This window comes from Vigna angularis, chromosome 2 (genome assembly GCF_016808095.1).
Source record: "Vigna angularis cultivar LongXiaoDou No.4 chromosome 2, ASM1680809v1, whole genome shotgun sequence".
NCBI classification, from domain to species: Eukaryota; Viridiplantae; Streptophyta; class Magnoliopsida; order Fabales; family Fabaceae; genus Vigna; species Vigna angularis.
The window spans coordinates 36,000,131-36,011,627 of record NC_068971.1 but is presented as its reverse complement, the minus strand read 5'-3'; the positions used below and the strand labels follow the sequence as shown (position 1 = coordinate 36,011,627).

The following is an 11,497-nucleotide window of genomic DNA, read 5'->3' as shown; positions in this document are numbered from 1 at the left end:
TTTTTTTTATTAAAATACAAATTTGTTTCATAGAAGATAGTTTGAATACAATACATAAAAGTTCCATAAATGAGAAGTTGAAGGCATGGACAAAGAATGATAAATGTTTAATAAAGAAAACCAAAACACCTAGGGATATTTTGTAGTAACCTCTTGTATCAATTTCTCATTTTTCCTTCTCCTACGAATCCTCCACACCGTTAGCTCATCAGCTGTCTAAATCTGACCCGTTCATTTCTCAACTCTTTATTCAACCTTCTGCTTCACCCAAAAGGTCACCTTGGAAGCTTCATTTAGGATAATCACATTTCAAAATTCACTTTCCTCAAATATCCAACCACATGTCACCACGTCAGCACGGTGATCTACAAAAAGCACCTCATCCTGTTCTCACCAGCACCTGATCATTTCTGGACCAAATAAAGACAGAAGACAGAAAATTCGCCTTCTCTTTCTCTCTCTAAAACAAAAACTATACCAAAGGAGCTTTGGCTGGGGAACTTTCATGGACTGACTAGAGCTCAGTTTAATCTGCAAATCCCATTTCAGGTTTGCCTCAGTTTTCACCTTTGTAGCTGAAAGATTCAATTTTGTTATCCAGTGTAGGAGTTCTCACCCTGGATTTGATTTTTCTACCATTCTTCAAACCCTAGGATCTGATCTGAGTTAGGATTTAAAGCTTGTATTTTTGTTTCTCTGTTGCCCTTTTCATGTTCTTTTCGTCCGTTCAAGGTGGTGGTTTTGCATGTCTTTTTTGTCGTTAGTTTTGTGCTAGGTTTTTGTTTTTTTTTTTCAAATCTGAATGATAACAGGTAGAAAGTTTTATGGTTCTATTTTTTTTCCCGGCTAGTGACTCCGAATTTTATTGCATTTTGTTACAGGAACTGTGTTGTTTATCCCTGTGTTATCTCCAAGGGTTGCATGTTTGATCCCTTGTAGTGTGATCTTTTGTACTTATTTTTGCTTTTCTAGCATTTCATTGTTTTTTCTGTGCACTGAGATTGTTGGGTGCTAAACATTTGGCAAGGTTGCTTTGTAGACGATAGATTGTTTGTACTGCTTCAAATTTGTGCCAATGGAACACCATTTTGGTCAAGACGCTGCTCCTGCATCTGGGTCCTTTGATAAAACTAGGGTTTTGAACGTGAAGCCATTAAGAACGCTTGTTCCTGTGTTCCCTTCACCATCCAATCCTGCTTCATCTTCAGCTCCCCAAGGGGGTGCTCCATTTGTCTGTGTTTCACCTTCTGGTCCTTTCCCTTCTGGGGTTGCACCCTTCTATCCATTCTTCATCTCCCCGGAGTCCCAGAGGCTCTCAGAGCAGAATGCACAAACCCCCACTGGTCAACGTGTGCCTGCTACTCCTGCTGCTCCTATATCGACTGCTGTTCCAATTAATTCATTCAGGACGCCAACTGGAGCTACTAATGGTGATGTGGGCACATCGAGGAGGAGTACCCGAAGTCGGGGACAGGTCGCACAGGAAGATGGCTACAGTAATGCTGTGATAGAGGAAGTTGAGGCAGATGCAACAACTGTGACTAAAAGATCAAAGCGCAAGTTGCAGAACAAGATAAAGGGACCGCAGAGTGTTGGTTCTGGGGATGTTGATCCAGATGCAGTGGCTGCTGATATTCTCAAGTCACTTAACCCATTGGTTTTTAATGTACTAAATCAACCCGAAGGTAGCAGGGACTCAGTTGCATATACACTCATGATATATGAAGTAATGCGAAGGAAGCTTGGACAAATTGAGGACTCAAATAGGGCTGCTAACGCTGTAGCAAAACGACCAGACTTGAGGGCAGGTGCAATTATGATGAATAAAGGGATTCGGACCAACAGCAAGAAACATATTGGACTTGTGTCTGGTGTTGAGATTGGGGATATTTTCTTTTTCAGATTTGAATTATGCTTAGTGGGATTACATTCACCTTCTATGGCTGGAATTGATTACATCGGTACCAAAACCAGTCAAGAGGAAGAGCCCTTAGCTGTAAGTATTGTCTCATCTGGAGGGTATGAAGATGATGTGGAGGATGGGGATCTGCTGATTTACAGTGGCCAAGGTGGGGTTAACCGTGACAAGGGAGCAAGTGATCAAAAGCTTGAAAGGGGTAATCTTGCTTTGGATAACAGTGCTCATAGAGGTAACGAAGTGAGGGTAATTAGGGGTTTGAAGGATTTGTATCATCCAACGGGGAAGGTATATGTCTATGATGGTCTTTACAAGATTCAAGACTCCTGGGTGGACAAATCAAAATCTGGTTTCAATGTGTTCAAGTATAAATTAGGCAGGTTGCCTGGACAGCCTCCAGCATATATGATTTGGAAATCCATTCAACAATGGACTGAGAAATCTGCTCCAAGAGCTGGGGTTATATTGCCTGATCTTACTTCTGGGGCCGAAAAAGTACCTGTTTGTCTTGTGAATGATGTTGATGCCGAGAAGGGCCCTGCATATTTCACTTACCTCCCAAATCTTAAGAATTTGAGGCCAACTGCTCCCCTGGAATCCTCTATTGGATGTTCTTGTGTTGGTGGATGCCAACCTAACAATTCTAACTGTCCTTGTGTTCAAAAGAATGGTGGCTATCTACCATATTCTTCAGCTTCATTAATTGCAGACCTAAAATCTGTTATATATGAGTGTGGTCCTTCTTGTCAATGTCCTCCTAATTGCCGAAACAGGGTTTCTCAAAGTGGCTTGAAGTTTCGTTTGGAGGTTTATAAAACCAAGAATAAAGGATGGGCTCTTAGATCATGGGATGCTATTCGAGCAGGATCTTTCATATGTGAGTATGCTGGGGAAGTCATAGACAGTGCCAGAGTGGAGGAGGAGCTTGGTGGTGACAATCTTGATGATTACATTTTTGATTCTACTCGCATTTATCAACAACTGGAAGTTTTTCCAGATGACACTGAAGCTCCAAAAATCCCATCCCCCCTATATATATCAGCAATTAATGAAGGGAATGTTGCTCGGTTTATGAATCACAGCTGTTCTCCAAATGTATTATGGCGTCCAGTCATACATGAAAATAAGAATTTTTCAGATCTCCACATTGCTTTCTATGCAATTAGACATATCCCTCCTATGATGGAGTTAACTTTTGATTATGGGACGGTTCTTCCTCTCAAGGCAGGTCATAGGAAAAAGAAATGCTTATGTGAATCTGTGAAATGCAGGGGTTACTTTTGTTAATTATTTGTCCTATGAGTTTTGGATGAAGAGGCCTCTGAATGAATGTACTGAAGGATAAGGTTAGTATACAACTATTCAAAACACTTTGTTATAAACTAAATAATTTTTCTTCCTATCTCGCACTTTTGGGCATAAGTGATTAAGCTTTTGTATTGGTGATTTATTAAATTATGACATCAGGAAGTTTGTGACCTCTAGTTTTCTATTTTCTTGCCCCTCTGCATTTCTAATTGTAATATTGAAAGGAAAGATTAGGTGTTTAGTAGATTTATGAAATTTTGAGATAAATTCACGGTTAATTTTGAAAGGGTTAAATAAGTTTTCTGGTACTTACAAAAATTGTCTATATTGAAATTGACACCTCTAATTTTTTGTTAGTGTTTTTGATGTCCGACATTTCATAAATATGCAAAGTTTCCGACAGGAACTTTATTACTCTTGAATTAACTGTGTTGACATAATCTTGTAAGATATTTGAAGGAATGTTGGCCTGTGACGTTAATTTAAAAGTAACAGATTACATATATCAGGATCAAATTCACATATTTATTGAAGAGTATCAAAATCAGAGTTTTTTGGAGGTACCAATTTTAATATGGACCAATTTTGGAGGTACAAAAGCTTAGTTTACCCATATTTAAAATATTTTTGCTGTTGCATGCAAGACTATGCTTGTGCAGTTTTGTTTTTAAACTAATTATATTGTTATTTCTGTTTTTTACTATAATTGAAATATATTTTCCTCCCTTTTGTTCATCCCTGAATCCTGATGCCACTTGATTATTTTCAATAAAAGAAAAGGTGTAAATCTTTTCCCTACCAAAACATACAGAGAAAAATAGTAAAGGGTCTTGTAAAATGGTTATAATATATTTTCAAACGATGATTTTCCTGAAAGTTTACTTTGACTTAAATTTGCTAGCAATAGAAATCCTTTTTCAAATCCAGATTGCTGAATCCAGGTGTAGAAGCTGTGCTACCATGTTCATGAATTCATTTTTCCTTAAGCAAAAGTTGTTGAAAGATGCATGAATGTTTTTTATAACTAGCTTTTATACTTGAAATCCGATATTTGACCATCCCTTGGCAATGATGAATCAATTATTACTTACTGATGTATATTGATTGAGTAAAGGACTAACTGACAATGTATTTGTTCTCTAAGCTAAAAAGTGTTTCTTACATTCTTAACTAATATTTAAATTTGTCCTTTCAGGTGTATAATTTCTGTCTTTGTGGCGTAGAAATAGCATAAATGTAGAACGTGATTTATGACATTGCATCATGTTTCTCAGCTGTAGCTGTAAAACCAGACAGCAGGATGGAACTGCTTAGAAAGATGTTAGCAGACAAACTTTTCTTTTTGGCAAACCTAGTAAATTATCACTTGAAAGATCAAGTTGCCTATTTACTGATGTGGGTAAGTTAAGTTGTAAAAGTTAACTGTAGACACATTTTGTGTAGATTGTTTCTTTTTTCCGCTGTTAGATACATTTTTTTCTTCCTCATGAATGGATTTTGACTAGGGCTGTTAGTAGTCCACATTTTGAACTAGATCCGTAGAATTGGATATTTAAGTTTATTACCATCATTTCCAAAAATCATCCTAATTTTCTATTATTTTGCATTTTTTTTGCTTGTTGATGATCCAATCCTACACATATTCGTTTGGTTAAACTTGCTAGTATAGCCCTTGTTTGATGGTTCTGAAAATTTGCTCTTTTTGATGTTGGAAATGAAACTACAGAAAAAGGAGATTTGAATGCTTAGTAGAAATCTACATTTCAAAAGAATTTTGAAGGGCATTACATCTCTATAATAAAAGGTCTTATTTTGAGATGTTATATTACTTTTTGCTGAGTCTTAGTCACATATGATAGAGAATCTCATTAAAGTGAATATTTGTTGTCAATTTGATTTTTATTTGGTTTTTGAAGTAAGATCTTGTGAAAAGATCCTATAAATCAAGTAATATTATTTTTGTTAAGTGGGAATATGAGGTTTTGAAAAAAAAAATGTTTTCTCATTTGATTTAATTTTAAAAAATATTTTGAAGAAATAATGTTTCTGGGAATGATATTTGGTCAAGTCCATATAATCATTTATGCATGTAGAGTGGAACTATAGTAATTTTTTTCCGGTTAAAATGAAAACTTTACTGCATAAAACGTATGGTTATATTTAATAAATTATTTATTATGATTAAGAATGAACGATTTCAGAAAAGTAATACATTGCTTTTTAATTTTTAGGAAACAATATACGTGGTTTTAGGAATATTTCGTACAACTTAAATAAATATTATTATTTTTTAAAATCGTAATTTTCAGGAACTGTGGCCGGATCACTGTTTTCTTGCATGACTTAATTTTTCTTGCAATAAGGAGAATGTTCTTGAGTACTATCCTTTCTTTTTATCGAGTTGTACCTATGTTTTTTAGAAGAAAAAAAATGCATGAAATTTTCATTAGTTTTAGAATTCTTTGAATTTGATGTTCAGAAAAGCTATTTTAGTATGATATTATTTCTGATAAAAAATTGATTGTCTAAAGAATAAATATAAAGAGTGAATAATCTAGTAATTAATAATATTTTAAGTCAAAAAATTTAAGTTCTTAAGTTTTGGACTTGTCTTTTTAGTTATAGTTTAAGGTTTTATATAATATATCAAGCCAAAAAATCCAATCTTCTAAATCATAAGAATATGTTAATAAAATAAAAATTTCCTAAGAGCCTTGGGTCCAATAACTTTGTTATATTTTCAGAACTCTCTAATAAGTTCAAATAGACGCCACTTGTATTTGGAATGGTTCATGGTAAATTTATCTATCTTCGAATTCGAGTTCACGATTATTATTGAACTATTCATTCCAAACTTTCAAAATGAATTATGATAACTTATAATTGGATCACATGTAGTTTTCAAATTCGAGTTCACAATTATTGAAACTATTTATTCCAAACTTTCAAAATGACTTTTAATAACTTATAATTGGATCACATGCCAACACTGTCACAAGTCATCACTGCACCTGCTCGAACTTGAACTTGGGGGCTACCGAACTAGCCGTTGACGTGAGTGAACTAATAGACGACTACTATCGATCCTCAACCAGCTTGTGTCCTTTCAGCCATTAAACCTAAATATAGCATGAAAGACGATCAGTTGGGCCGTTACAGGAGATTTAGTAGTAGTATGGTTATATTATGGTTGGGCTAAGATTAGTAGATGAAGGCATGCTTTCCAACAAGTAACCCTAAAATAAGAAAATATAAGTTATATAGAAGTAAAATGTGACACAGTTGGTTATAATTCCTTATGTATTGATGATTATGGATTCCATTCTTATTAGGTGCATAATACATGTTTTATTTCTTTTATTAATTTATATTATGTAAAAATGTGGTGTGTCACTAGATATTGTGTTCACCAAGTCTAACATGCAAAATAAGGCAATTTAGAAAAAAAAGTAAATTGAAATATTTAATTAGAGATCACTCAAAATTAAAATATTTTTTATTTTATTTTATGGGTTTTTACATAGAAACCTTAAACACGAGAAAAAGAGATAAAAAAGTGAGTGTATTGTGAGAAAAAAATAATGTTCATGTTGAAGTTTCGTGAGAGCTCAAGAGTGTAGTAACATGTCATTTTCTGATCAAGGAAAGGTAATAATAAAACTAAGGTAAAGGGACCTTATTGTTTGTTTTGTATGATTCTAAATGCATAGATTAATTTGTTGTGATATTTGTAAGAAGAACTATTTTTTGTTTGTTCCATGTGTACGTTAATTGGTTTAGTTGTATCATGTCCATGTTGTATTACTGTCTAGATTATTTTTATTGTTGTTGCTTTGCCTTATTTGTTCCTCTCTTGTCCATGCTGTGTTTGAGTTGTGGTGTGTGTGATGTAGGAGAAAATTATGATTGTGTGATAGTCACTATATTGATGATGGTTGTCGCCTTTCAGATTCAATTTTGGGGTTCATGATGCATTATTTTGTTCATGTTGGATTCTGATTCTCAATTATTATGCTGACCATTATTTCTGCAGTGCATGCTTTTGTTTCACGTTGATTTTCTTTATAAATAACTATGTTGTTTATTATTTTCTTTTGAAGTGCATGCTTGGTTCCACATTGATTGTTCCTTCTATGTTTACTGTGGTCCAAAATTTTGCATGGTATATATTTTCTTTTCTATTTCACGTTAATCACTTCTTCTATTAAGCGTGTTGTTCAATTTTCTTCCAGATTAGGTTGTTTCTAGGTTTTGGCGAGGTGTTCAGGTACGTACTTAGTTGGTAATTGTTGGTTAATGATGATTTTTGCTTTCAAACCGTGTTGTTCACCTAGGCCGAGCTATTTATGCTTAGACCGTGTTGTTTTCCCTCGAAGTCGAGTTGTTTTCCCTATAATTGTGCTGTTTTTCTTTAGCCGTGTTTTTTGCATGAGTCGAGTTGTTTACTCTTTGGCCATGCTATTTTGTCTTTTTTGAGTTGTTTGTTGTGGTTCCAGGTTGTATGAGTGTTGACTTGTATAGGTTCATATTATAGGCAAGTCGTTTTGTTTGTGTCTTAACGTGGATATGTTGTTTAAATATTAAGCATGTTGTTTGTTGTTGTTGTTTTGTTTGTGTCGGATGCCATGGTGTTTTATACTATGTCATGTCATTTTTTGTATAATATCATGTTGTTTAGGTGATGTTGTGGTGCTTTTATATGTTGTTAGGTTTTTCTTATTTGATATGAGTTGTTTATTATGTTGGCATGATGTTTTAGTGCTTTGTCGTGCTTTTCGATATGTTGTCATGATGCTTTAGTGTTTCGTTGTGTTGTTTAAATAGGTTTCCATGTTGTTGTACCATGTGACCGTGTTGTCTTTTTGATATGTGTCAGGTTAAGGTGTTTTACCAAGTTGGTTATTGCATGCCGAGTTGTTGGTTGTCTGGCCAAGTTATGTTGTTGATCGAGATAACTTGGACCTTGACCTTGAGGTTTTAGAGCTCGACCTGTGTGTTTTGGAGATCGACCATGAGGTTTTTAACCTTGGTCGAGCTATTTGTGATGATTACCATGTTGTATGTGTTGTTGGCCATGTTGTTCTAATTTCATTGCCAAGTTGTATGATTGGTTGATGAGTTATGCTTAAACATGATTGTGCTATTGATTATTGGTTGGACTATTTGTTGTAGTGTGGTGATCGTTTGTTCAGTGTGAAGCTGAAAGATGTGTTTGGTTGTTATGTCTTCTTTTTGTAACTGGTAAAGTCGAGTTTTGTTGCTTTTTGCCTAAGGCTGTGAAGGCTAGGAAAAAGGAAAGGCTCTAGTGTTGTACCTTCTTACTTGTGAAGTAGTGGGGAAAGGATGAATGCTTCGCCCGAATGTTTCCGGCTTGAGCTAGGTATAGTGCTTGATGTGTGACACATCAAAGTTTTTACTTGTAAGTCCTTAAGATACAGGGGATACAAGTCCTTGATGTGATGACAAAATGACTTGAACCACCTTATTTTGGTAAACAAGGTGTTTCTAGTAATTGAACCACCTTGTTTTGGTAAACAAGATGCTTCACTGCGATGTTAACTCTGATATCAATTGAAGTACCTGAAAAACACTAAAGGGGGAGGGGGGGGGGGGGGGGGGGGGGGGGGGGGGGGGGGTTAAATATTGTTAATGGAAAAACATTTTTGCAACCCTTTTAATATAACACATTCGTCGAGTATTAGATTTGTCAAATAAGAACTTGACCTTGTAAGTGATTGTGAAAGACAATTTCCTTTCTACGTGCAATTCATATTATACACTACAATGTTTATAAGAACTTCCTTAGTTAAATGAGAATCGTTTAGTGTGAAAGATACTTATATGTAGAAATAAAATGCAGTTGTAGGTTTTAATAAGAGAAGCGTTTAGACATAAGTAATTAATAATAGCACAAATATTTTTATACTGGTTCACTCCAACTAAGTTACGTCTAGTTTCCTTTATCCACAGAGGGTTCCACTATAATCTTCAACAAGATTACAACTGAGTATTCTCACCACTCCTGGTATTCTCAGTTAGCGAATAACCTTCCGTCACCCTAGACTGGATGAGTATTTTCACCACTCATAGTATCCTTGATAAGCGAATAACCTTTTGTTATCCTAGATCAGTTGAGTATTCGCATCATTCCTAGTACTAGACAACACTCTTTAGATTTCCTTAACTCCACTGAGTTCAACAAGTGTTTTAATTCTCTTCAGAATTACAATCAACAATTGCTTACAAGTTTTAAACTATTACTCTTGCAAAGAGGATATGTGAACAATGCAATACAGTCTAAACACTTGTAGGTGTTTTTCTTTTTTCTGTTTTTCTCTCTTTCTTACAACAAAAAGCAAATTTACAACGAAGCTCGAGAGTATTGCTTGACTTCTTTTTCTTTTCAGATATTCCCTTTTTCTTGAGCTCTTTTGTGCTTCTCTTTTGAATGCTTTTCTCAGGATGAATATTTTGGTTGTATGTTATCCTTTTAATTCTTGCTTTGAGTGTTCTTCTATTTAAAGTCTTTTGGAGAAATATTTGTTAGACTGATCTCTTAGCCTTGATTCTTGTGTTTTCTCTTTCTTGATGTACAATAGCCATTGGTTAAAGTCAACTTGTCAGAGCAAACTTTCTTTTTCAGTACTTTGCTTGAAGTTGGTTGCACTTTCTTTTAGATACTACTTCTCAAGTGAAGAACATTCCATGAATATCTCTTTTGTCTCTAACGTCCACTTCTGAATTTTGAATAAAGTATGTGGATGCATGCAGAGTAAGTTATCTGCAAAAAATAGATGCAGCAGATATGTCTTATCTCTTATCATTTTTGTTGTTTTTGAATGTTAAGCATTTAATGTTTGCTTAGAACAACAAAGTGCTTTTCATTTTCTACCGTTGAGGTAGCATTTGACAATTAAGTTTTTCTTCTACAGATACCAAGCGTTGAGAAGGAACTTCATCGTTGGATGAAGTAATAGTTTTAGCTCATGGTATCATCTAGTTGATGTAAACACATTTTGGGGTTTTGCCTTTTTAGGTCAAGAACGTTTAGTAGGTTCTGTTTTCTTTTATGTTTTAGGTTTCAGCTTTTTAGAGTGTTTTTGTCATAGACATAGTCTTGACACTTTTTCTGTTTTTCCGAGAGTTCAACTGAATACCCCTTGGGTACAATATAGCTTACGCATTTAACATGACTCTCTTAGACGCTTGGACTTATTAGTCTTTTAGCATTACATATGGGTACATGACTTAGGTGGTTGTGTTTTCTACAATCCTAAGTGCTTTCCTAAGACTATTGTGTTGTTGGGAATTTCAAGCCTAATGCTTATGTTTCTATCTATGGTATTTTCATATTTTCATTTCGTTTAATGTTATTTGATTAAACTTCAAAATGTAAGAACGTTTAGACGTATAAATGATTTTGTCTTAACATAAACTATTATCATTTGATTATATATTGTTAATATATGAATATTTATATCAATAAATATATTATGAAATATCTTTCAATATGTCAATAAAATTGAATGAGTCTTGTTAAATCGCATTACTTAAGATATTTGTTGAATAAAATATAATGTGTGTGTGTGTGTTTGTGTGTGTCTCTGTATGTGTGTCTGTGTCTGTGTCTATGTGTGTGTGTGTGTGTGTATGTGTTTCTATGTCTGTGTGTGTGTGTATTTGTGTGTGTGCGTGTGTTTGTGTGTGTGCGTGTGTGTGTGTGTGCATGCGCGTGTGGGTGTGTGGGTGTTTGCGTGTGTGTGTGTGCGTGTTGTGTTCGTGTTTTGTGTACGTGTGTGTGTGTATGTTTGTGTGTGCGTGTATGCGTGTGAGTATGTGCATGTGTGTGTGTGTATCTTTGTGTGTGCGTGTGCCTATGAGCGTGTGCGTGTGTGTGTGTGTGTGCGTGTGTGTGTGTGTTTGGGCCTGTGTCTAGGTCTCTATTTGTGTCTCTTTGTGTGTGTGTGTTTGTCTGTGTCTGTGTGTGTCTGTGTCTGTATGTGTCTGTGTGTGTGTGTGTCTGTGTGTGTGTGTGTGTCTGTGCGTGTGTACGTGCGTATGAGTGTGCGCGCGCGTGTGTGTGTGTGTGCGCGTGTGTTGTGCGTGTATTTTGTGCGCGCGTGTGTGTGTGCCTATGCGCGTACTCATGTGCTTGTGTCCGTGTGCATGTGTGCGTGTGTGTGTGTGTGTATGTACGTGTGAGTGTGTGCGTGCGCGTGTGCATGTGTGTGTGTGTAGTGTGTGTGTGTGTGTGTGTATGTGCTATGTCTG

The 11,497-nt window shown here is 35.4% G+C and overlaps 1 protein-coding gene across 4 annotated transcripts; it reads left to right on the top strand.

The window, feature by feature from the left end:
* Positions 1-392: 392 nt before the first annotated feature.
* LOC108329311 (histone-lysine N-methyltransferase, H3 lysine-9 specific SUVH1) lies at positions 393-4,806 on the top strand. 4 transcript variants are annotated; one of them, XR_008246993.1, is made up of 3 exons: positions 393-549; positions 1,040-3,264; positions 4,422-4,806. XR_008246993.1 is itself a non-coding variant. In XM_052873012.1 (2 exons), exon 2 carries the CDS (start codon positions 1,076-1,078, stop codon positions 3,203-3,205), a length of 2,130 nt encoding a protein of 709 aa, XP_052728972.1. In that variant the 5' UTR covers positions 393-549; positions 882-1,075; the 3' UTR covers positions 3,206-3,396. The 4 variants fall into 4 exon arrangements, 1 of the variants encoding a protein (XP_052728972.1); XR_008246991.1 differs by having other exon boundaries at positions 1,028-3,264; XR_008246992.1 differs by having other exon boundaries at positions 882-3,264.
* The last annotated feature ends 6,691 nt before the right edge of the window (positions 4,807-11,497 follow it).